Source organism: Eumetopias jubatus, unplaced genomic scaffold, assembly GCF_037043125.1.
Source record: "Eumetopias jubatus isolate StellerSeaLion01/CBP00866 unplaced genomic scaffold, mEumJub1_p1.0 scaffold_14, whole genome shotgun sequence".
NCBI lineage: Eukaryota > Metazoa > Chordata > Mammalia > Carnivora > Otariidae > Eumetopias > Eumetopias jubatus.
The window spans coordinates 23,836,509-23,863,334 of NW_028274820.1; the positions used below are offsets into that span (position 1 = coordinate 23,836,509).

The window sequence follows — 26,826 nt, forward strand, 5'->3', positions numbered from 1 at the left end:
CATTCTGGGCATTAGAGGGGAAGAACGACTGATGGGGAGGGTGGGGGGAAGGTGGGCAGAATCAGACCCGAGAAGGGTAACTTGTGAGGCCTCTGCTTGATGTGACCACATGAGTACCCTCTCCTGATGGCCACGCCTGGTGCTGCTGCCCTTTGTTACAACTCACTGCTAGGTCAACAGAGGATGAGAGAGCCAGTGAAGCTCAGGGACCTTCAACTTCCAACTGAATTATTTCCAAGTGACTGGAGCAGCTTGGTTCTGCATCAAGACTGACAAAGTCATTGCCTCCTGGGGACATTGTGGCTTTCTCCTTTTCCTTGACCCCCTTTCCCTTCCCTTTTAAGCCTCTTAAGAGTGAGGATGGGCACTGCTGTGTTCTCCCGATTTTACCCACATTTAAAATGAATGTTGACTACCAACTAAGGAAGTTGTTAAACTCGTCTGCCATAGATCGGGAATCTGGTGGAAAGGATTATTTTTCCACCCCTGGTAAGATGTCAGTACATTTTCTCCTGAGGTAGATGTCAGGGGACCAGGGACTTGTTTTACAGGCAAAGATGCTAAGCCTCTCTGTCATTTCACTCTCCCCTTCTGAGGAGCGATCTCAAGCAGTAATGCAACAGAACTCATTGCTGTGCAGAGTGCCTAATTTTATTTTTTGGAGTGGCTTCTCCCACCCTGTTGGTTTTATTTTGATCACCTCCATTTGTGTTCCATGTTCCACATTAGGGTCTGAGTCAGTCTTAGGCAGCTGGCCATTCTCTGCAGCCAGGACTCTAGATGCAGACTGTCTGAGGTCTCTGAAGCTTGCTCTAGAGGTATGTTGGCATGGGTCTTGGCTTGGAGTGGTGTCGCTCCATAGCGTCCGCTGGGTCTGGCCTGGCTGCCTTTGGCTCTCAGTCTATGGCAATCGATGAAACTTGATGGCCCTTCTCGCTCTCTTCTTTCTTCTGGAAGTACTTGTAACTTTAGGAGAGTATTTTTTTCTTGAACTCATGTGAAGTGATCTTTTTACCTGTTTGCAGATCTTTAGCACCTGGTAAGGCAACAAGGTGAGCCCAGAGGGCACTGAGTTGGGAGGAGGGAATGGGGGCTGGGTGGAAAGTGGGGAGCTAAGGAGGAGGTCTGTGCCAATCAGAGGCAGGATTATCTGGGGAGGGAGTGGAGGGGGAGAAAACATAAATGAGGAAGAAGAGAAGCCTGGGCAGGATCATCTGACCTTGCTAGCGCCTCTTGGCCTGATCGAGAGGGGGTCTTCCTCTTCCTCCACTGCTTGGTGTTTGTGGTTTGTGGCTCCCAGGATTTCTCTGCCACTTTTGCCATGTTGCAGCCTCTCAGGTGTCTACCCCAGGATTCCCGTCCTCTGTATATATACCTCTCCCGGGACGATGAGGATTCACACCCCCTCAGCTTTGTTTGGTCAGCAGGGCACTCACCACAGCCAGTGGTGGCCACGGGGAGCTTAGACATCACAAAGGACCACTCCTGAGGGGTGGGGGTGGGGGGGCTGGGTCAGCTAAGATGCACTAGGTGGAAAAGGCAACTGCTAAGGAGCCTTCTTACCCTGACCTGCCACTCCTCTTTGTGTCCCCACGTTCGATTCTGGTTGTACACACAGCAGAGAGTGGTGTTTCCCCAAGTCGTTCCCCATGGTTCATTCTACAGGCTCCCACACTTTACTGTTACCTAGTATTTTTGAAACATCTCACCTAAAATCAGCCAGACAGAGGTATGAGAGCCTGCTTTGAAGAACCTAGGAATTAGGGAATTAGGGGACAGTGTTTTTTTTTTTTATAAGATTTTTTAAAATTTATTTATTTGACACAGAGAGAGAGACAGCGAGAGAGGGAACACAAGCAGGGGGAGTGGGAGAGGGAGAAGCAGGCTTCCCGCCGAGCAGGGAGCCCGATGCGGGGCTCGATCCCAGGACCCTGGGATCATGACCTGAGCCGAAGGCAGCGCTTTAACGACTGAGCCACCCAGGCGCCCCTAGGGGACAGTGTTTGAGGCATGATGTCCTTCACTGTCCGGTCACACAAGAAGGCTGTGGAATGTAAGTCAGGGCCAGGTGAGTGTGTGTGCATGTGTATGCACTAGGATGACTCATTCACAGGAAATAAGATTAAATTTAGGAATATATTTGTTTACATATATTATATATGGTTATCTTTTGGAGATCAGATGAAAATCTTTGGAATAACATCTTTAAAGGGGCAAGAAGTTTAACTTCAAATTTTGGGGATGGCAGAGAAGCAGAGATCAGAAGTAGAAGCTCATTTCCAAACCAGAGCTCACTTTTCTCCACATCCGCACCTATCCTCTCTGTGAGCAGCAGGAATGACATCTACAAAGATGGAAAGTAGCTGAGTGGTTAACTAGGGCTGGCAGAAGAGTAGGGGAAATAAGGAGTGACTGCTAATGGGGGTGTGGTTTCTTTCTGGGGTGATAAAAAAGTTCTGAAATTAGATTGTGGCAATGGTTGCACAACTTCGTAAATATGCTAAAACCCACTGAATTGTAAAAAAAAAAAAATACTGGGGTGTGATTTAGTTATATTAAAATATGACTGTAACTACAAAGACAGCAGAAACCAGGCGAGGGCTAAAGCTCCAGACCTCAAATGGATACCTGATGCTATGAAATTTGTTTGTTTTTTTAAGATTTTATTTATTTGACAGAGAGAGCACATGCACAAGCAGGGGGAGCAGCAGAGGGAGAGGGAGAAGCAGGCTCTCCGCTGAGCAGGGAGCCCCATTCAGGGCTCCATCCTAGAACCCTGGGATCATGACCTGAGTCAAAGGCAGACACTTAATCGCCTGAGCCACCCAGGCGCCCCAGAGGCTATGGAATTTATAAGACACAAGAAGGGATCAAATGAACTAGGCCTTTACTTTTGCCATGTGGAGAGGTGACATTTCAGGAAAAGAAACAAAAAACAAACAGGCAGTCTTTTGTGAAAATCTGGGAGGAGAAGAGGTAAAAGAAAAGTAGAAGGAAGGAAGGAAGGAAGGAAGGAAGGAAGGAAGGAAGGAAGGAAGGAAGGAAGGAAAGAAGGAATTAGGCAAGAACAGTCAAGTCAGGAGATGAGGAGACACCCATAGGATCACTGTCTTACGGCTTAAGTCGTGAGACCTCTATCATCCGTGTGCATGCCATTCTGTAAGGAACTGAAGCAGCTAGAACAGGGCTGATCCTTTTCCCAGACTAATGCTATTCTGCTCCAGCCTCCAATTTGGTAAGAGTGAGCTCTACTGGCACCTTTATTGAAGACTACTGGGCAGTAAGAAGTACGTATCTACCCACAGCTGATGACCCGGCTGTAAGGTGGACAAACAGTGTAGCTAGGGGTAGGTGCTGTGAAGCAGGAAAGGGAGAGAGCCTGCTATATGAACTACGGACTAAGGATAAAGACAACAATCTTATTCCTGACAGGCAAGAATATAGAATAAACAGTTTTGCACTTCTCTTGTCATTCCCACTGTGCTGTAAATTAAAAAGTAAAATAAAGCATGTAAGATTGAATAGACAGTATAATTGCAATGTACTAAAAAAACTATAATAAGATTAGGATCCAATAAAAATATACCAAAATAGAGGTATTTTTGTGGTTATTTCTACCTAGTCACAATTCCCTTACTAGATCTTAATTCCCTAGAAGGCCTGGGGTACTCAGTAAATATCTGCTGACTTGAATGAATGAATAAATGTATTAAAACAATGGATCACTGGGTTTGTGTTACTGTGGTACAATTATAGATGTTTACTTTTCTGTTTTCCAAATTTGATATGCTTGTACAATTGACTATACATGTTCTGTTACTGTTTCTGGCACCAGCTGGCTCATTGACAGTGCATATTTAGCTCTTCTCCTTCAAGAAGTCCTAATATAGTGGTAATAAAGGAATTTTTTATTTTTTTTTAGATTTTATTTATTTGAGAGAGAGACAGCGTGTGTACCAGGGGTCGGGGTAGAGCAGAGGGAAAGGGACAAGCGGACTCCCTCCTGAGCGCAGAGCCCAAACCCTGTCTCCATCCCACAACCCTGAGATCATGACCTGAGCTGAAACCAAGAGTCAGATGCTTAACCAAATGCACCACCCAGGCGCCCCTAAAGGAATTTTTTTTTTTTTTTAAAGGCGTAAAACTACAACATGAAGAGTATGGCACGGAGGTTACATTTCTCGAAGAGAGGAACAGCTCCTGAAGGAAGAGGGCAGGAGACAGTATGGTACAGAATATGCTGAGGGAGAACACACCACTCCTTTCTGCAGAACCCAGGAGTATCTCAGGATTGGGAAGCATCAGGTCATATCAAGGTCAAGGAAGTGAGAGGATGGGCATCCTAGAACTCAAAGGGAGGATCTAGATAACTTTCTACCAGTTCTGTAAGTGACTTAATGGAGAGGTGGGGGGCGTCTGGGTGGCTCCGTCGTTAAGCGTCTGCCTTCAGCTCAGGTCATGATCCCAGGGTCCTGGGATTGAGCCCCGCATCGGGCTTCCTGCCCAGAGCGGGGGTCTGCTTCTCCCTCTCCCACTCCCCCTGCTTGTGTTCCCTCTCTCGCTGTGTCTCTGTCAAATAAATAAAATCTTAAAAAAAAAAAAAAAGAATGGAGAAGGGGAAGAGATGGGGGCAATGATCTGCTTTTTAATTATTTTGGCTATTATAATTATTATTCCAGCAGAGGCCTGTCCACCTGGAACCTGAGGTTCCTTTAAGATCCAGGAGAATATCGCGGCAGTCATGCAGGTGCAGACTGAGTTGCCTCATTGAAAAGGCTGCAGCGACTGGCAAATCTTAAGACAAAACCTGCCTTCACATGGGGCACTTTGTCCTCTGCATCTTTTAGGTTTAACTCCTGCCCCTGCTTCATTTTCTCTTGCAATAGATTAGAAGATTAAAAGCAGCCCGGGCAGCCATTCCAAAATAAAATCTTAAAATTCGAACAAAAGGGATTAGCCTTATTTACTGAGGTTCTAGAGAGTAGAACTATATACAGGGGGTAGGAATGGGGGGGGAAATACTTGGCTCAGTGAAAGAAATAACTGTCTGAAGACTAGGGCAGTACAAAAGTGGGACAGGCTACTTAGTGAGATAGCAAATCCCGATTCACTGAGAATCTACGTGCTTGCTAATAAGAGTCATAAAATAATCGTCAGCCTCACAGCCCCAGTCAATGTTATTTTTAGTGTATGCTGGGGGAAAAGAGACTTCATTTTTTTTTTTAAAAGATTTTATTTATTTGACAGAGAGAGACACAGCGAGAGAGGGAACACAAGCAGGGGGAGTGGGAGAGGGAGAAGCAGGCTTCCTGCAGAGCAGGGAGCCAGATGCGGGGCTTGATCCCAGGACTCTGGGATCATGATCTGAGCCGAAGGCAGACGCTGAGCCACCCAGGCGCCCCCCCCCTTTTTTTTAAGATTTATTTATTTTAGTGAGAGAGAAGTGCATGGTGGAGAGCGGCAGAGGGAAAGGGAGAGAGAGGTAATTTCAAGCGACTCCCCGCTGAGCACAAAGCTCAATGCGGGGATTGATCCCACAACCCTGAGCTCATAACCTGAGCTCATGACCTGAGCTGAAACCATGAGGCCACTGCTTAACCGACTGCACTACCCAGGTGCCCCTTATTTTTACTTTTTTAATGAAGTAGGCTCCATGCCCAACATGGGGCTTAAACTCATAAGATCTTGAGATCAAGAGTTGCATGCTCCACCAAATGAGTGAGCCAGGTGCTCCATGAGACTTTGTCTTAATGTTCTTAATTATGCACCAAGCAATTGCTCCTTAGCATCCCAGACACTTCTCCACCAGTCCCTAGGCTCAAGTCTGCCGGTTACTGCCTAGAAGGACAGGTAGAGTCTCTATGCAAAGAGCTATTTCCTTGCAACACTGCCAGAGGAGGTGTGAGAGAGGCAAGCCTTCTGTAGGAATGACTATTAGTTTAGTATCATGGTTTTATTTAGCGTAGCAATATTTAAAAAAATGATTTTCTCTTGCTTTTGCTTCTGTGTGTGTGGTAAAATCTCTTCAAAAGAAACACTCATGGGGCATAAACCAAGTCAGTTATGTAGAATAATCTACACTTCTGGTCTTCCTGGTGACTTCACTTAAGATGGTCACTCCCTTAGTTATACAAAGACTCAGGAGAAACTCTGAAATTACTTTCTTCAAGGGCTTGATTAAATTCTTAGACAAAGGCTAATTTCTTTCCAGCCTTGGTCTGGGGGTTCGAGGGGCTGTGGGAGTTCTAGGGGTACAAAAATACATATTGGTTACAATCACTTTGCTAAGCTGCTGAAGAGGTGAAGTGAGCAGGAAGTTAAAGCCATTGACCTTGGCTCTAACATTCAGTTATTTACTGACTTCTCTGGTCTACCTGTCACTACCTCCACTGCATCACAAACCTAATTTCTTCCAGTTTTGGGTTTCCCTTCTTCTACCAAACAATTCCTTACACAGTTGTAAGTGATCTTTATAAAATGTAAATTAGATCCCAATTTTTAACAGGACTTGGAATGGTCCGGTCCTTTCCTACTTCTTCAACCTCAACTTGTACTCACTAAATCCTAAGTATACAGATATTCATTCAGTTGTAAACAAATATTTCTATAGTGATTGTTATGTAACATACATTGTTCTAGACAAAAGAAAAAATTTTTTCCTCACGGAACTTAAGGTCTCATTCCTTGATAAGCCCAGTACTTTACTGGGCCTCAGGGCCTTTGCACAAGCTATTTTTTTTGCCTAGAATGCTTTCTTTTCACTTCTCATTCCTTTTCTGACTATTCTATTTAAAGTAGCTTCTTCTCCTCCCACCTAAGAACTCTGTTTATTTCCCTCATAACTTTGAGTATCAGAGTATTATATTACTGTACTTTATTATTATATTATATATATGTGTGTGTATATATATATATATATATATATATATATTTAGTGTGTGTATGTATGTGTTTGTAATATATTTATCCCATGAGGCCAGGATCATGTTCATTTAGTCTGTCACTGTATACTTAAAACTTAGCATAATGAGCACATGGTAGGGGCTCAAAAAACATTTGATACAAGATTCTGGGTCGTAATATATAAATATATATATATATATAAATATATAAATCATTATATTGTACACCTGAAACTAATATAACCCTGTATGTTGATTATACTTCAACAACCGCAAAAAAGGAATACAGACTCTGGGTATATTTTTATTGAAAAGATTCACTGATGACCCCTTATAGCCTATTATTTCTATCCTTTTATATGTACATTTTAGAAAAAGGTAGAAAAGTCTGAATTGTAATTTACTGGCAGTCAGATTGGCTACCTGACCTATCATGTTCTTAAAAAATGAGCCATTTGATAAATACCATGAAGGCAAAAACTCTAATTCTGAAAGACTCCACTGCTATCCCCAACATCTCCATATGGTGCTAGCTTTTGTAACAATCTAAACATATAAAAAGTATATATAGTTCCAAATACTTATCAGTCTACAGCAATATGATTATAAGTCACGAGTGAGGAAAAAAACAAAACATGTACCAAACTGGACAAACAGGATTTTGAGTCTATTAGAGTCCAAAGGTGGCAAAAGTGTAGTTAAAATGAATAGAGCAAAAACAAAAACTGTTAAAAGAACAGTGGTGGAAGCTGGAAAAGGAAGTCCCTTATGAGAAATGTGTTTCTCTGGGACAGTAGACATTATATTCTGGACCAAGTAGCTGTAGGTCACAGACTGCCATGCTGGTTACAAAGGGGACCGAATTAGAGATGATGGATGGGATTTATAAATGTAGTCCCACCACTGGAAAGCTACACCAAGCACAAGCTCTATGGTCATAGGTCAAGCATATTTATTACCCTCTTCTATATAAATTCATTCTCATTCTGCTAGCAAATTACAGTGAATATTGAAAATATATCCACAAAATATAGAACTTTACAAATGGCCAGTTCTCTATGACGGGTAAAACTGCTAATGCAGTTATGGCATATTGGGCTTCCACATAGATGTTTATTTTAAGAAAGGGTTCTATTACTTTAAAAAGTCTAAAATCTATTTGTCTAAAGGATGACAGAGCTATTACAAATACATCTGAATTTTCAGAAAAGTAGTAGTATTTCAAAATGCTTTAGTTGACTTGCATAAATAACGCCAGAAATGATCAAATATTCCATGGCCTACAAAGACCTAAAAATAACCAAAAAACCCCAATATTTATATATATGCTAATTATATTAATATGTAAATATATTTTGTGATAATATGTAAACAATAATTTATTAATATGTTAATTAATATATTACTGACCTGGTTTTTATATTAATATATTAGTTAATATTAAGTAATATAACTAACTAATGTATTGCTGACTTCTGGACTTTGTAGACCCACACACAGGTTCCAAAGACTTACATCTGAGTTTAAGGTGTTACCTCTGGCTCTGAGAACTCTCTCAATCACACTATTTTGGAACCGCAGGCACATGACTAATGTGTAACTTGTATAAAAAGGACTGGTTGTCTTTAGCACGTGAAGATTAACACAGCCAGAATAATACATGCATTGCCCACAGTCCTCCCCGCGCCGATGGTACACCATCAGACTTTTCACAGCTATGAGTTCTGTTGGTAGGACCCTATTTCTGATTTTGGCTCCACCCCTGCGTAACAGGGCTCTTAAACATAAATTTTTTCCCCACTAAAACTATTGCATATCACCACCCTGTTTTGAACTAAAGGTCAAAGGTTTCCTAACTCCTTCCTACTCTAACATAAACTACACCAAACACAAATGTGAACAGATTCTTTTCCAACTATAATGGCTTTAAGAAATAAAGTACTGAGAAGCTAAGAAATCTCTTTGAGTTAAAATAAATTATTAAATACAGAGAGTACATACAATAGTGTGGACTCTTAAACATAAATCAACTCTTCAATGGCTCTCATTCTCTAACTGGGGTCTCCAAACTTTTTGACCATGCACCATGTATTAGTTTTTGAAAGCCGCCATAACAAAGTACCACAAACTGGATGGCTTAAGCAATAGAAAATCGTCTCACAGTTTTGGAGGTTAGAATCCATGATTCTGCAGCACGAATGGTTTCTTCTGATGGCAGTGAGGGAAAGATCTGTTTCATGCTTCTCCCATAGCTTCTGAGGGTACACTGGCCATCCTGGACTTCCTTGGCTTATAGAAGCATCAACCCAATCTCTGCGTTCGTCTTCAGGTGGCATGCTCTATTTTATAAGGACACCAGTTATATTGGATTAGGGGCCCACACTACTCTGGTGTGATCTCATTTTAACTAATTACATCTGCAATGACCCTATTTCCAAATAAAGGCATATTCTGAGATACTAGGGGTTAGGACTTCATCATGAATTGTGGGGGGACACAATTCAACCCGTAACATACCATAATACATGCATATTTACTTATTCATAAATTATTTACATCCACTACTGCATTAGGAATTACATGCATTATAACCCGTTTAATTGGAAAATTTAAAAAGATAAGGCAAAGGTAACTATATAAGTGGTGATATTTTCTTTCTGAACCCTGACAGATTGCCTCACACACTCTCTGGGTTACATACACCTCACCAACTTCAAGGATAAAATCAAGCTCTTTGGCTTACCACACCCAACCCTCTGCCCTCTGCTTACTTCACCTGTCTTGACTCCTGTCACCCCCAGGGGACATATCTGGCACACCAACCAGTCTGAACTATTTGCAGTTTCTCACATGCGTGAGGCTCATTCTCGGTTCAACGACTCTGCATGTGCTCTCTCCTATTTCTGGAATGCCCTCATTCTCTTTGCTTCCTGGAGATACACAGTGACCTCCCAATCATTTTCTAAAACTCAGCTCAAATGTCATCTCCTTTGGGAAGCTTTCACTGTGTGCTCTAGGCGGCATGAAGCACTTTCTCAGTGCATGTAGTACCTCGTTCCTGTCTCTATCATGGCCAATCTCTGTTCACATATACATGTTAGGCTGAACTGGTGTTGGACCATTTTGACCGAAAAAAAAAAAGCAGTTTCATGTGTTTCAACTTAACATTTCACTGGACAGTAAGTCTATTGAGAGCAGGGATTGTGTTTTATTCATTTTTGTATTTCCAGTGACTAAGACTGAGTTTGGCACAAAATAAGTGCTTAATATATGCTTCTTGAAATTAAGGAAAGTTTTACTTTTAACACCACCAACAGTCCACTTTCAGATTTTCCTTTTCAAGAATAGGGTAAGTATTGACTTGATCCCTCCTGTAAGAATAACCATTGATTTAAGTTTCAGTGACTTGAGTTTAACAGTATTTTATTTTATTTTTCAAAATATCTTATTTATTTATTTGTCAGAGAAAATGAGAGACTGAGAGAGGCAGGCAGAGGGAGAAGCAGGCTCCCTGCTGAGCAAGGAGCCCGACAGGGGACTTGATCCCAGGACCCTGGGATCATGACCTGAGCCGAAGGCAGATGCTTAACCGACTGAGCCACCCAGGTGTCCCTAGTTTAACAGTATTTTAAACCATTCTTCTCTCCTTTGGCATCTATATGTGCGGCAAATATCTCTTCAAAATAGACGTTTAATTTTTAAAAATAAAGAAAAAGAAAGAAGCTACCTAAATATTGTTTTACAACCAACACCAAAGTATTTAATGATTCTACTTTCAAAGTATTTTTATGCTTTCAAATAAAAAAAGTAAATAGTCATAAATAGGAATATAAATAAGACAGCTAAATGAAGACATTAGCTGTGTAAAGTGAATATGACATTTTAAATTCCAATGATTCTTTAGTAAGAGCAAAAATAAATCTAATTTTAGAATTTCAAATTTTTCCTATTATTATTTGGTTTGCAGAAAGCTGTGAGGGGTGCCTGGGTGGCTCAGTTGGTTAAGCATCTGACTCTTGGTTTCAGCTCAGGTCATGATCTTGGGGTCGTAAGATCAGCACTGCACTGGGCTCCGTGCTGGGCACGGAGTCGGCCTGGGATTCTCTCACTCCCTCTCCCTCTGCCCCTCCCCGCCCCTCTCTCTAAAATGAATAATAATAAAAGAAAAAGCTGTGACAACTGGAATAGTGTTTAAGTATCACACAGATAGTCAAAAGGCAAACGAGTCTTATATGGCAAGCAGAACTATTCAGCTAAAGTCAGGAAGCAGTACCTGGTGAAACCATGAGCAATTAGCAGGAAGTGAAACACAGTTACGTGAACATTTTTCACTCTTCCTCATTAAAGCCCTTAAGTTAGTAAGATGTGTTCACTGACTCTTCAGCACGCCAAGGCAGTCGCAAGCAACACCTTTCACAATCTGGCTTTAGCCCATTTGAGAAACTCCTCTCCTTTTCTGATAGTTCATGTCCTTTATACTTGAACTACAATGAACTTTACACAGAATGTCACATCGAACATATGGCTCCTTATCTTTTTCCAAATGCTCTTTCCTCAGCCTCAAAAGTCCTTCTCCATCTTCTTTGCCTACTAATCTTTAATCTGCTTGAATATTATCTTCTCCAGGATGCTTTTCCCGTTTCTCCAGCTAGAGCTGTTGATCTGCCTTTTCTGTCTTCAATGTACATAGTTCATGCTACCACTTCATTATTTTAACCACAGTGCTTGAATTTATCTGTTATGTCTTTTTTAAAAATTTATTTTAGAGACAGAGAGAGAGAGAGCATGCACAAGTGGTGGGAAGAGGAGGGAAAGGAGGGAGAGAAGGGAGAGGGACAAGCAAACTCTGCACTGAGCGCAGAGCCCCATGTGGGGCTCGATCTCATGACCCTGAGATCATGACCTGGGCCGAAATGAAGAGCCTGACACTTAACTGACTGAGCCACCCAGGCGCTCCTGTTATGTCTATCTTCTTAATTATATCATCATGCTGTGCTGGGTACATACAGATTCTCAATACTGTTTGTTGTATGAATAAATGAGTAACAAATGAAACAACAGTCTTGAATAACGAAGCACCAATGAAAGGTTTATTGGAAACGTATTTTGTACTAGAAAGTAAGGTCTGCTCGATGAGGACAGGGACCATGTCTGCCTTGTCTACTGCTATATTCCCAGAACTTAGTCTACTGCCTGGGACCATGCTTAGTAAGTATTTGCTAACTTGGGGTGTGAGTTTGAGCCCCACATTGGGTATAAAGATTACTTAAATAAAAACTTTAAAAAAATAAGCATTTGCTAACTGAACACAATGTACATGGAAAATAAGAAAAAGCAGACTAGCTAATAATTACTTGAAAATAAACTGAAAAAGGGAATCCATAAAACATAGTAAGAGAAGCACCTCTAACATAAGTGGTAGTATACCAAGGAATAAAGAGACTGTAGAAAATAATAACATCACTGATTAGCAAAAAAATTTAAAAAAATTACTAAACATAAACATGAGAGGTTATTCTGGGGGGCAGAAGAGGCAATGTGAATTGATATAAATAGGATTTATATTTTTAATTATTTATAGAGTGAAAACAGACATTAGCATGCCAATAGAAATAAAATAATGATGTCTCTTACATCTTCAAACAAATCTATTATTATTTGCCGCTAATATATTTGTCTTTTTCTGTTTAATGCCTCTACCTAGAGTATCAGAAGTCATACTGAATCTCAACTAAGTTATTTATTCATTTATAAGCGTAACACATTATGACCATATACCTGTTGTTTATACTGGTGCTGCATTACTTTGGGCTTATTTTCCTATGATAATCACTGAAGCACTTCCCTTGGTATTTAGAACTTGTGTGACCTGTGCCTCTGTACTGAGAGTTCACTGTGAGGAAGTTGAAGAGACTGAACGTCCATACGCCTCACACTTCTGACCTAGATCAAGGTGATGAGCAAGGGACACTGCTGGTATTTGTGAAGCCAGGTGGCAAGATTAAGCCTTCAAGGCAAACTCCACCCAAGTTAAAATAACTTTACAAAAAGAGAGTTTCTCCTCTTTGGGACTTAGACTTATGCATCTACATTGGCAAGGTTGGATACGGCAAACTTTGATTCCAGGTTTCAGGCCTTGGTATTCAAGGTTTCCAGGGACTAGATTTGTACCTTCCCTTTTCTGTCCTCTTTCCCTAATAGATGTAAAACTCCCAGTGACAATGGTATAGAATTTGAATTTTTCACGCATTAAAATTAAATACGGAAGGGCACCTGGGTGGCTCAGTTGGTTAAGTGACTGCCTTCGGCTCAGGTCATGATCCCGGAGTCCTGGGATCGAGCCCCACATCGGGCTCCCGGCTCAGCGGGGAGCCTGCTTCTCCCTCTGACCCTCTCCCCTCTCATGCAGTTTTTTTCTCTCTCTCTCTCTCAAATAAATACATAAATAAAATCTTAAAAAAAATTAAATATGGGGAAAAGACCAGGATTAAAATCCTAAGAATAGGAATTACAGGGGCACCTGGCTGGCTCAGTTGGTGGAGCTTGCGACTCGTGGTCTCATGGTTGGGAGTTTGAGCCCCATGTTGGGTGTGGTGATTACTTAAAAATAAAATCTTAAAAAAAAAAAGAATAGGAATTATAATGTAAGCAGATTTAATCACAGCTTGAGTTAGATTTAAAAGTTAAAAAGTGGTTATCTATTTGATGGTTCTTAACTGTTTAAAGTTACATCTATTTTTCACTCAAAGATAGAAAAGTACTAATTCATCTGAGGGGAATCAAGAGCCAGCACTTGAATCTAAGGCAAGATACGTGTTATTTCATGGCCCTGTAAAAGCTTTTCAAAGTAAAATCTGTGAAACTAAAATGATGAAATGATAACTTTGTGACAGTCATAGCTTTGAAATTTCCTGGCTCTAGGTACAGTATTTGCACAAAACTCTTTTCTTCTAACTGTGGGTCTTCCCCTTCTCCCCTTGGAATCTGTTAGACCTGCTTCAGGACGTTCAGGTTGCCCAGACTTTCTCTGGGCAACTGAATTATAAAGTGTCTCTGGAAGCTGAGGCCACTGTTTCTATAGGTCTGTTGGTCTTCCCTACTCTCTCCCATTCTCACTCCTTCCCCTAGAAATAATCCTGGCCTATTTTTTTTTTTTAGGAGATAAAAGCACCAGTGCCCTAAGGAACACTGCATCTTTTCTGAATGCCTATTTTCTGAATATAGCAATTTAATTAACTGAAACTTCTAAAAAGGCCTGGTGAATGTTTGAATTTAAAATTTTGATGCTTTAGATTTCTGCTTCCCCTTGCAAGATAGGACATATTAGAAAGAAAACTGGTTTAGAGTCAGAATGAATGTGGAATTCCAGTTCAGTTTTGAAAAGGGCCCTGGAAAACTTTTCAAAGCATGGGATGAGGTGAAATGTCCACAAACACGAGGCTTATATGAGGCACTCAGTAAGTATTACACTTCTAGCCACAGTGATGGTCTGATAGTGTGGCTGAAACTATGAAGGAGAGAACAGTTACTCTGGAGGCGAAGTGTTCCTGTTCAAGAAGAAAGGAAAGAATATGTGGTAAAGAAAATTCACAAATTGGGTACGGGTTTGTTTTTCAATCCAGACATTCTATGAGTTTATCATTTTTCTTTACACCTCTTTGCCACACCTAGGTTTCATGGTTATAATATACTTTACTCTCTACTCACCAGTTATTAGCTAAAATAGCTCCTTCTTCCCAGAGAACTGAGTAGAACAACAAAACATGCTTTTCTTTTTAGAGCTTTACAACATTGAATAAGGCTCCTGTCATACATTTTATAGGCTTCCTATCCCTTTCTAAAATGATGTGATGTCCTTCCATATAAAAGTTCTGGCAGCAAAATTAACTCCAAAAGAAACATTTATGGATGCTTTCTGTTTACTCTATTTGGCTCCTTCTACTCTTTATACCTTCTTCCTGCTTTGTGGTTGCTCCTGGCTCTTCAACGAAGCCTTTAAACTATGGGCCACTCCCTCCCTTACAATTTTCAACTCCACTTTCCCCTACTTTGCTCTCCTTCCGCTGAACTTGAGTACAAACTCAAACTGGAAAGAAGGTTGTGGTTGAGTAAGTGGGTGGCTCATATTTGCTGGAAAATGATATTACTGGTTAAGAGGTGAGAATTCAACTCACCTAAAATGTTAAATAAAAAAATATATATATTATATACATAATATACATGGCTGAAAGCTTTCAATCTTGAGCAGTTACTGCCCTTTTTTTCCCTTTACCCAGGTTCCAGGCAGGAGAGAAAGGGGTAAGGGAAAATAGGCTAAGCGCCTCTTCCCACCCCTAAAGGGGCTTCCTGAAAACCTTACCCAAAGACTTCCACCACATCACTGGCATCTCCAAAAGTAAGGGAGGTTGGGCAGGCTATTTTTTTCTATTTAAGCTAGGCACATTGCAAACTAAATGAAATAAAGGTTCAGGTAGTAAGGAAGAAGGGGGGCAAACATATACTAGCCATCTCTGCCATGGACATGTTGAGCTTGAGATGTTTTTGACATATATGTGGAAGATGAGTAGTTACATCACAAACACAGAGGAACAATCAGGTTTAGAGATGTCCACTGGGGAGCTGTTACTATAAAACCAATTTATTGAAGTTATGGCATTTTGAGATTGGCCAGAAAAAAGAATAATGTGAGGGCGGAAAAAAAGCGTTCTTGAATTGAAACTTGAGGGCTTCCACCATTAATAATGCTTGAGGAGAGGAGGAATCTGTAAAATATTGTGAGAAGGAGCTGTATGATAAATCTGAAATGTTTTTGAGACATCCAACTGAACTGATAGTGGCAGTTGAATTTACAGATAATTCTCTCCCAGTGTCCCCATATCCATCCTTTATTTTTTTAAATTTTTATTTATTTATTTTTAAAATATTTTATTTTTAAGTAATCTCTATACCCAACGTGGGCTTAGAACTTACAACTCTGAGATCAAGAGTCACGTTCTACCGACAAAACCAGCCAGGTGCCCCCATTCTTTATTTTTTTTAAAAATATTTTATATTGGATACTATATGGCTAACTAAATGCTATTTAGGTGCTTTAACTTTTTCTTGTAATTCTAGTAATAATTGAATGCCTTTTATTTTTTTAACCACAGTTATTTTAATTATTTCCATATGCAACACTATTTACAATGTATAATATATTTCAACCCTGGGATCTCAAATGGTTCTTTTCTACTTCCTATATTTAATGATTATAATCAGGGTGAGGGAAGGGATTTACATAATCATTACAGAGCCCAGTGTTGGTATGCCAGAGAAATTGATGATGAATCTATGGTTCAGTGGGTTCTTGTCATATATGTATACATGGACTTCAAACTTGATAGAAATCTTATTTGCTAATAGAAAGGGCAATAATGTAATGTCATGCAGCTTCGTAAATTTCCTTTTCTGAAGTTAATTCCAATACTTCTTTTAACAGGGTTCTGTTTGGACAGATGCAATGTTGATCTAAAAGCTTTTTACTCCAATAGTACAACAGAAGGTTTTCAGATGAATGCAGAGACTAGCTTTAGATACTATGTTTTGTTCTACTTTAATAGAGTTTTTTGAAATTTATTCAGAGTTGCTTAACTCCAGGTTCTGAAGACAGCTATCAAAGAATCGAATTGCCCCTCTTACTCCTGTCACTACCTCATCTATTACCCAAACAGACCTTTCTTCCTAAAGGACAGTATTTTTTTTTTTTTTTTTTAGATTTATTTATTTGAGAGAGAGAAAGAATGAGAAAGCAAGCAGGAGCGGGGTGAGGGGCAGAGGGAGAAGCAGACTCCCTGCTGAGCAGGGAGCCTGGTGTGGGGCTCAATCCCAGGACTCCGGGATCATGACCTGAGCCGAAGGCAAACGCTTAACCAACTGAGCCACCCAGGCATCCCTAAAGGACAGGATTTTATCAGTGTTTTTCTTATAGCCTTGACCATCCCTATGGAGGCATAATACCACATAAAATCTCATGCTATAAACTTGGTGTTGTTTTACCTATTCAGATCTGCAGCTGGAGCTATTCTGTACCTTTGGGGGAAAAGCTATAGAATGGCATTCTAGTTGTATGAATTTTCTTTCTTTTTTTTTAATTAAAAAATTTTTTTTGCTTTAAGTAGGCTCTACACCCAATGTGGGTCTTGAACTCACAACCCTGAGATTAAGGGTCTCATGCTCTACGTACTAAGCCAGCCAGGCCCCTAGCTGTACTAATTTTCAATGTATCAATGTAAAAATACACTAAGAAACAGTGACCATGACTGAAACCCACATGCCTTCATAACTTGTTCCGTCAGAATGCTAAAATTTTGACTTTTTTTTGGTGGATATACCTTTGCTATTCTATCAGTTTCTGGTGAAAACAATTACATTGGCAAATCATAATACAGGCTGAGTCACTGACTGATTTATCGATACTGATATATCCAATAAACACCTGTTGAGTGTTTAATGTATACAAGGCATTTTACTAGATTCAACAGATACATAGGTGAATAAGAGTGAATACAAAAGTCCTTATGGAGCTTACTATTTACTGAGGGAGACGGACGATAAAAAGTAAAGAAATAATTGTAAAATAATTACAAAAGAAAGTACCATGATAGAGAATAATGAAAAGAGAGCCACCTAAGAATGGTTAAGGAAGGCCTTATGACATCTGCAAGAAGAGAGAGTTGTGGGTGGGCAGGAGGAAGCATTCTAGGTAGGGAAAACAGCCTGGGCAAAGGGTCTCAGACAGGATGGGCATGATCAAGGAACAGAGAGAATGCTAGTGTGGCTGATGCAGCATGAGCAAAGAGGAGTGTGGCATGAGATGCTCAACAATCTTTTCACATGGCCTAAAGGTGGAAATCAAAATCCTACAGCAAGAGTCTGTAAACTATGTCTTGCAGGTCAAATCTAGCCTGCTTCCTAATTTTATGAAGTTTTACTGGGACACAGTTGCACCCATTTGTTTACATGCTGTCTATGGCTGCTTTTCTGCAACAAGCAGTAGTTGCTAGGAAGACCATGTGGTCGGCAAAGCCTAAAATATTTACTACCTGACCCTTTAAAAACAAGTTTGCTGGCCCCTGTACTAGATGTGGACTAAATTAGAACTGTCAACGTGGTAGTTGAAAAGGTCAGGCTTTCCTAAAGCACAGAACCACCCTTTACAAGTGATAACTCAAGTCAGAAAGACACATAAAAATGAGGTCAATGTGCAGGACTTTGAGATGTCCAAGCCAGACGGGTAAAAGAGGTGTCTTTAAGGTTCATACAGGGTTTTATAAAGCACAAGGACCTTTATCCAAGGGTGTCAGGAATGTGGACAAGGCCAGAGGATAGTATACCTGTAGAGTGAAAAAGAGTGAAAACGCAGTTCAGCTCAGGAATATTGGAGGGCATTACGTATAGAGAAAGCAGATTCTAAGATGTGCAGAGGGCAGCTTGAAGCACTGCCAACAAACACTTATTATGGATGGAAGTCTGAGTATAAGTTGACCCGTGAATAATGCAGGGGTTAGGGGTGCTGTGCACAGTCAAAGATCTGCATACAACCTTTGACTCCCCCCAAAACTTAACTACTAATAGCCTACCATTGACTAGAAGCCTTAACAATAAGTCAATTAATACATTTTTTGTATGTTGTATTATATATTGTATTCTTATAAAAAAGTAAGCTAGAAAAAAGAAACTGTTATGAAGAAAATCGTAAGACTGAGAAACTACATTTCGAGTATTGTATTTATTAAAAAATCCTCATGTAAGTGGACCCACGCAGTTGACACTTGTGCTGTTCAAGGACCACTTTTATTTGCTTAGCATCCATTCCAGCAACTGACAAAGGTAGGGTTGTGGATTAACAAACAAACAAAACTCTCAAAAGGTACCTGAGCCAAACTAAGCTATTTTCTAGATCAGAAGTCAGACTGGGTTACAATGACCCACAGATAAATTCTGTTTGGCTTACACAGCTTCTTAGGAAACTTCACATTAAAAAAAATCTACATATTTAGCAGGTAGGTCCACTTCATTTTCATATGAGAACAATCAGCTAGAGCTGAGAAGCAAATGTACCTTGTAGATAAAGCATGTATCCCCAGTTTTCCATAGTCCTCACCACTTCCTATTATATTACATTCATCCTGCCTTATTTTTATCACTTTTTAGCCTTCCAAAACCATTTCGCATTCAAGTTTGTAACCCCGGGTCCCCTCTTACCATAAAGATCACAAACCTGCACTTTATATACTTCTTTTCAACATACATTTATTGAGCACTGACTATATCCCAGATACTATGCACACAAACATAAATACTACGTTATCCCTGCCGTAGAGGAGCTCACAGGCTAGAAGCAGAGACCAGTGTGTTAAATGACCCCACACAGAATGATGACGGTGCAAATGCATGATCAATTTTGACTGACAAGTCAGGAGCACCACACAAGGGAGATTTTTGAACTAAATCTTGAAGGGTAAGTAAGCCTTTAGTATTGTATTCCAGGCAGAGGAAAGAGAATGCACACAGGGACATGGAGTACACCTCTTTTGGCAATTACAATGGTTCAGAATAGATGAAAGAGAGGGAAGCTGTAGGAGAGTGAGAAAGATAGGAGTGCTGGGGTTATATACCAAGAATGGCTTGTATCTACACTAAAATGTGTGACTTTTATTCCATATGCAAAAGGGAAGAGACTGAAGCATAATCAGGTTTACATTTTAGAACTACAATTCTGGTAGCAGCATGGAGGACAGTTTAGAAGATTTAGACTGAAGGCCGAGAGACCTGTCAGTAAGGAAATTCATTGACAAAACTCAAGTGGACTTGAGGCCTGAGGCAAGAAGCAGTGGAAACTGACTAGGAAACTGACTAGAGATCGTAACCAATTGAAGGTGGAGGAGGAGGGAAGAAAGAAGTCGAAGAAGATTCCCAGTTTGCAGTTTGAATGATAAGGAATGTAGGAGATGACACATGGGAAGATGGGAGTGGGTGGCATGAACTCTGAGGTGCTTGTGGTTACAAAGGTGGTGACGTCCACTTGGCATCTGGATAAGAGTCAGTAATCAGGTACAAGGTTACGGTAGGAGGGAACTTGGAAAGTGTCAGCATTTATGGGCTATCAGAAGACACTGTGAGGCACAATATCACACAAGTGTGCAAAGTGAGATCAAGAGCAGTGACATACACCTAAGAACCACCAACACTTAAATGGAAAAGAGGGAGCCAATGCTCAGGAGGCTGGATATGAAGAGCAGGTAGAGGGGTTACCGGCAGCATAGAGATGAAGAGAATTATAGTGTGAGGAATGGAGATGCTAGCAAATGTTTGGTACCGATTACATACCGTAGGCTCTAGGTTAGATAGTGAAGAAAGTACAAAAAGGATAGATTAGTGCAGGGCTACCAGCTCTATTGAGAAAATTAAAAAGGGACATCTGGTTAAATTTGAATTTTTTTTTGTTTTAAGATTTTAATTTATTTGAGAGGGAGAGTGCACAGCGCGGGGGGAGGGGCGGAGGGACAGAGGGAGAGGGAGAAGCAGGCTCCCTGCTAGGCCGTGAGCCCAATGCTGGGCTTGATCCCAGGACCCCAGGACCCCAGGACCCCAGGATCATGACCTGAGCTGAAGGCAGATGCTTAACTGACTGAGCCACCCAGGAGCTCCTAAATTTGAATTTCACATAAACAAAGAATATATTTTTTTAGTATATATATGTCCCAAATACTGTATGGGGCATACTTAGACTAAAAATTTGTTCATTGTTTATCTGAAATTCAAATTTAACTGGGTGTCCTGTATTTTATTTGGCAATCATAATTAGGTGAAAAAGAAAGATCTAGAGTCTGGGAGTTCTCCTGAGGTCAAAGGACAAGGGCATGGTATAGAGGAGTGAGGACCCTGAATATTAAAACATTGTAGTTTAGGATTTCAGAGATGGAAGGGTGATGAAAAGGATCAAGGAAGGTCCACTGGGATTTGTGACTGAAATGGAATGGAAATGCAAGTCCAAGAAGAAACAGAGGCAAGAATATTTGATGGCTCATTAGCATGGACACGGAGGTCAGTTAAAATGTTGGCTGAAGGGTAGAGGGGATGAACATGAGCAAAATATCAAAGTCTTCATTAAGTGTGGCAAAATCACCAGCAAGTCAGTGGAGGATGGTACAGTCATAACACAGAAATTTGATAGAAGGGAGGGCTTTTGGCATGATACTGAAAGAGTAATAATAACTTGAAATTCTGTGATGCAGAATTGGGGAAGTGATCCCCAGCTCAGAGAGAAGGAACAACTTTCAAATGTACAGACTACACAGGTAGGAGGGAACTTGGAAAGTGTCAGCATTTATGAGCTCTCAGAAGACACTGTGAGGCACAGTATCACACAGAAGTGTGCAAAGTGAGAGTCTGAAACTCAGAGTTTCAAACAAGATGGAGAAGCAAGATATATGTTAGTATGTTTTCAATAGAGCTGTTGCTATAGAGAAGGGAATGAAAAGGGATGGGAGAGATTATCAGTGAGCTGACAACAACCACCGAAAGCGAAAGAAATGGGGATAAAGAGAACAGGTACAAACAAAGAATCTAGTCTTGATGGAGAAGAAAAGGTAGGCTTTTCCAAACAACTGAGACTTGGCTTGAGCTGAGATCCAAAAGATGTGCTTTCTCATAGGCACCTCAGGTTCATCAGGTCCAAGGTCAAGGAGTAGCCCAAACTTGTCACGCTTCCAATGTTTCCTAGTGCAGTGAATGTTACGACTGTCCATCAAGTCACGCAGGTTAGAAATACAGGAGGTATTCATGGTATCTTACTCCACTGTGCTCACTATCCAAACCATCATATAAGCATCAGGTAAAGAGAAAACCATTCCAGGCAGTGGAAAGGACATATGCAGTGTTTTTTTTTGCGATTTTATTTATTTATTTGACAGAGAGACAGGAAAGCACAAGTAGGCAGAGCGGCAGGCAGAGGGAGCGGGAGAAGCAGGCTCTCCCCTGAGCAGGGAGTCTGATGCAGGGCTCGATCCCGGGAGCCTGGGATCATGACCTGAGCCCAAGGCAGATGCTTAACCGACTGAGCCACCCAGGTGCCCCAACATATGCAATATTCTTATGTTGAAAGATAGCATGGTGCAATCTAGACACTAAAGAGCTTTCACCTTGATACAGAAGAAGAAGGGACTAGTTCATGATGGGTCACATTAAGGATTTGTTCTTTATCCTAAAAGCAACGGAAGCCATTGGCAACCCGCCGCGGGCAGGTCTGAAGCAAGGAAAGTGATATGATCAAATTTAGGTTTTAAAAATAGCATTCTGGGTAGAATGGAGAACAGACTTGAGAAAACAAGAATATAAAGAGATGACAAAAAAGGCCAGGATAGTCATCCTGGTGATAAGGGATAGTACTTTGGATAGCATGCCAACAATGGGCACGGAGAAAAGTGGATGGTTTTAGTGGTAGCAGAGATGAAGCCAACAGGAAATTGGTGATAGTGGTGGGAGTTCTCTCCTACTTCACTGTTATGAGGATTGATCTAGTTGAAAGGAGATGGCTGATTACACAGGAGAGAAAACAGATAACTGAGCACTGATAACAGATAACTGAATTGCCCTTAGGCCTGGAAGGATCCTCCTATTGCAAAGAGCAAGAAGTCCATGAGATCGAGGGGCCATGTCTGCCTAGATCAGACAGCAGACAGAGCTGCTGATTACACATCACTATCTGCATGAAGGGATGCAGACATAAGCTTACACATGTTAGGTGCACGCATGCATGGTCCCTTCTGGTGTGGTGGGTGAAGAAGCTGGGAATGGGAAGAGAACAGGATCTGGCGGAGAACACTAGAAGTCTGAAAATTATAAATTTAAACATGGCCTTCCAGATCATTATTTCAGTCAAGGTGGTAGAGTAGAATACACTTTTTATTTTTATTTTTTTTAAGATTTATTTTTTTATGTAATCTCTACACCCAGCGTAGGACTCAAACTCACAACCTTGAGATCAAGAGTCACATGCTCCACTGACTGAGCCAGCCAGGTGTCCCGGAATACATTTTTTATAATAGTTTGTTATCTTGATTTATAACTTAAATATTTAGACACATAGTATGTGAGCCTCCAAGCCATACTCTTGCCCAGGCTCTGCAAATGTGGGGTTAGGACTGATAAGAGTGTATAACAGTATAAAAGACTATAGTGCAAGCAGAAACAAATTCATGAGAGTGAGAGTACACTTAGCTGGGCCAAATCGGATTTTCCAGACTTCTACGCGGGAGATGAGAAAATAAATGGCGCAAGTTTCCAGGTACTATATTAACAAATATGAGTAACATTTATGTATCTGGAGGGTCAACATTTAAGAGGCTATTTTAATTGTAATGGTTTCAGTGTGATTTTGAAAAGATTCTTGAATATGGCAGAGTTAAGAGCATGTAAGAGACTTTAGTGATCATGTAATTGAATTCATTCAAATAAAACAGAGGTTCTGACAGATGACTGAGGTTACAAAGCCAGCTGGTTATTACCCAGTGATTTCCAGCCCCATCCTCTGTCCACTCTTCCAACAATGCTACTTTTCATGAAGACACATGCTGACAGTCAATTCCAACCACAAAGTTTTCACTTTCTTTCATCGTTTAAGGTATTAAAGGAAGTAAATACTTTCATTACTTTAAAAATTTGAGGCACCTAAAAAAAGGTCCATTATTAAATTTTGACTCCCAAGTATTCTAAACAAACAAAAAAGGGAAAACAAAATAAAAAATTCCAACTTCGTGAGGTCACAAGAACCGGTAATGCTGGAAAGTTACTTTTTTTTTTTTTTAAGATTTTATTTATTTATTTGACACACAGAGAGAGGGAGAGCGCACAAGTAGGCAGAGCTGCGCAGGCAGAGGGAGAGGAGAAGCAGGCTCCCCGCTGAGCAGGGAGCCTGACGTGGGGCTCGATCCCGGAACCATGGGATCATGGGCTCATGACCTGAGCCAAAGGCAGTCGCTTAATGACTGAGCCACCCAGGAGCCCCTGGAAAGTTACTTCTGTTTTCTAAAAAGTTACAGGTAACATAGGGCTCCTTTTAGGACTTAGAACATTCTCGGACTGCTCATTTCCTGTTTTGACTACTTTTATTTTTACATCTATTCCTTTGACTTGTTAATCTTATGTGAGAACTGAGTTGAATTAAAATCTTGCTCCTCGCTTTGGTTGCAGCCGTGTTACTGTAACCCATCTCCCCTAATTCCTTATCTTTTAAGCTAGAAATCAAAATACACATTCATAAAGCACTGAACACTCAGGGTGCTAACCGCTATTTTACACCTAAAAAAATCCTTGCTTTTCAAACATCAATAAATATAGCTAATGGATTTTTCTTAGCAAGCCTCAGTTATAAATAGTTGCAATAAAATTAAGATCTTTAGGAGTGTATCACTAAAGTTGAAAAGAAAAATTATCCAGGGAGTCTTACCTTCAAGATCGGAAGTAATCCGAAAGTTCTGGCTTTGCACGAAGTTACCTCCCTTAAAGCATTAAGAGTTGACGATCTTAGCAACAGTAACAAATCTTGTCAGGACACCAAGTGAGTTTTAGTCCCTCCCATCCAACGACTGCTGCCTAACAGAAGGAAGGACTGAATTCCGCACAAAATTTTCTTCTCTGAGCTAAGCATCAGCGAAATTCGGCTTTCTGAGCGCGAAGAGACGGGGAGGGACCAAAAGGACCCCAGGGGATAAAGGGAAGAGAAAGTGACACATGACAGAGTTGAAGCCGAGACGAGCGCGCCTGGGCGGGGGCAGAGTTGAGGGTCCGGAGTTGGGGATTCATTCCGGACACTCACCGGGCACCAGGGTTCACGCTGGCGACAAGTGGAAGACCCTCCCCTCACAGTTCGCTCCACCACTAGCAGCGCCCCGCGGAGCTTTGACCTCCAAAACTGGTCCGCTTGGCGATACCGCCTCTTCGGCTCCAGATTGACGCCTTTGGTTGGTTCCCAGAGGGATCCTTCAGCATGGCTCGTCCAATGGAGGGCTCTGCCGAGGGCCCGGCCGCGCCACTCCTCCTCCGCCCCTCCCCCGCCCCTCGCTGAGGGCCCGCCCCTGCCCCGCGCCCGGGAGCGGAGGAGAGTAAATACAACAGGAGCGCAAAATGGCGGAACCGCCGAGCCCAGTGCACAGCGGCGCTGCCGCCGCCGCCGCCGCCGTCTCGGAGAAAGAACCGTTTGGCAAATTGCAGCCCCCCTTCCGGGACCCACCGGGTCCTCTGTCGGCCAAGAAGGTCCGGACTGAGGAGAAGAAGGCGCCGCGGAGACTGAACGGAGAGGGGGGCAGCGGCGGGAACAGCAGGCAGCTGCAGCCGCTGGCGGCACCTTCGCCTCAGAGCTATGGCAGCCCCGCGTCTTGGAGCTTTCCCGGTCTGTCTGCTGCCCCGTCCCCGTCCTCTGCTCGGAGCAGTTTCTCTTTTTCCGCTGGCTCCGCGGTCCCTTCCTCAGCCTCCAGTTCCTCGTCTCAGCCGGTGCCGCGCAAACTGCTGGTCCCTCCTACGCTGCTGCACGCTCAGCCTCACCATCTCTTGCTGCCCGCCGCCGCCGCCTCCTCGGCCAACGCCAAGCCTCGCCGACCTAAGGAGAAGCGAGAGAAGGAAAGGAGGAGGCACGGCCTCGGCGGGGCAGGCGAGGCCGGCGGGGCCGCCCGGGAGGAAAACGGGGAGGTGAAGCCGCTGCCGCGAGGTGGGTGCCGACGCTGGGAGGGGGAGGGGAGGGCGCCCCGGGTCCCCGCCACCTCTTCGCGCCCGCGGGGCCCGGGCAGGGGGAGCGCGGGGGCCGCGGGCGCCAGCCTGGAGGGGGCGGGAGGCGTCCCGTTCTCAGCAGGCGACTTTGCAGTCCCCTTGGGGACAGGAAATGGAGCCTGTAATTTCGGTTGCAGCGAGGGGAATGGCCGAAACTCTTATTTTTTATATTGTTTCTATCTCCCAGTTAATGTACTGCAAGATTTGTAGAATTCGGTGTAGAGTACCCGCCTAGGTGTGCTGGGCTGCGGAGGGAGATGGGAGGGAATGGGATCGCGAAGGGTTTGGTCTTGTAAAAGGTGCTTGATTCATTATTAAGACCGTTTAGACGTGATCACAGAATTCGTTATTTGTGACACAGACTCCAACGCCAGAAAATCCTGTCAAAAAAAGGGGTGTGGAGAACATTGGCGTCAGCTGGAAGCCACCAGAGGCCTGAGCTTTTCATCCCTATTAGGGAAATGAGGTAGTGTGCAGGGCCCGAAGTGTGCTGTTTCATAAGGTATCCTCCCTGCACCCTCCGCACAGCTCAGTATTCTCAAGTGTTTCGAGTGGTCCTATTTGGAATACCACCACCCTTCAGAAAGAATTTTCAGCCATATTCTTTTTTCCTGCAGCAAATGATAAAATCAGGAGCGTTGACGTTTTTTTGCCGGATCAAGTGACTGCCAAATGTTTTAGCATCAGAAAATGACAAATTCATAAGGGTCCTTTTCAGACAGGCCTAAGGCAATTTTCTTTTAAAAGGTAGGCTAGCCGTATAATATTCAGAAAGTATTTATTTGAAATAGATGGACCTGCTTATTTATTGATATACAATTGATGGTGGTACAACATGGAGAGTGGTTGAAAATTAGATATTTATGTGATCAAAAGCCTAAAGCACATAGTGACCTTTATTATAAATGTACATTGAGAATGTATTGTGAAGGTATTTTTGTTTTTTAGGAAAAATGACATGTCAAGCAGTTTTAGTATTGCTGGTCTAATTGTAGCTTAAATCATGAATAATTCTCTATATGTTTGAATTAGAATGGCTGTTTTCACAGTTTTTTAAAATGCTGCACAGGAGTATGTAGTAGCAGGGTTACTTCTTCCCTGCTGTTTTGCCTGTAGAAAA

General features: G+C 41.9%; 1 protein-coding gene and 1 long non-coding RNA gene across 2 annotated transcripts in view; one reads left to right on the forward strand and one right to left on the reverse strand.

Annotated features, from left to right (window-relative positions):
* Positions 1–635: 635 nt before the first annotated feature.
* On the reverse strand, positions 636–24,977 carry LOC114222132 (uncharacterized). Its single transcript, XR_003611878.2, has 3 exons — positions 24,391–24,977; positions 9,064–9,241; positions 636–3,483 (listed from the first exon to the last, which is right to left on the reverse strand). It is a non-coding gene; the product is annotated as an uncharacterized LOC114222132 (long non-coding RNA).
* A 58-nt stretch (positions 24,978–25,035) lies between these two features.
* RSBN1L (round spermatid basic protein 1 like) overlaps positions 25,036–26,826 on the forward strand; it is a 66,894-nt gene continuing 65,103 nt past the window's right edge. Inside the window, exon 1 of the mRNA XM_028117872.2 lies at positions 25,036–25,647. Coding sequence (XP_027973673.2) covers positions 25,068–25,647 — 580 coding nt within the window. The 5' untranslated portion in view covers positions 25,036–25,067. The remainder of the gene's footprint in view (positions 25,648–26,826) is intronic.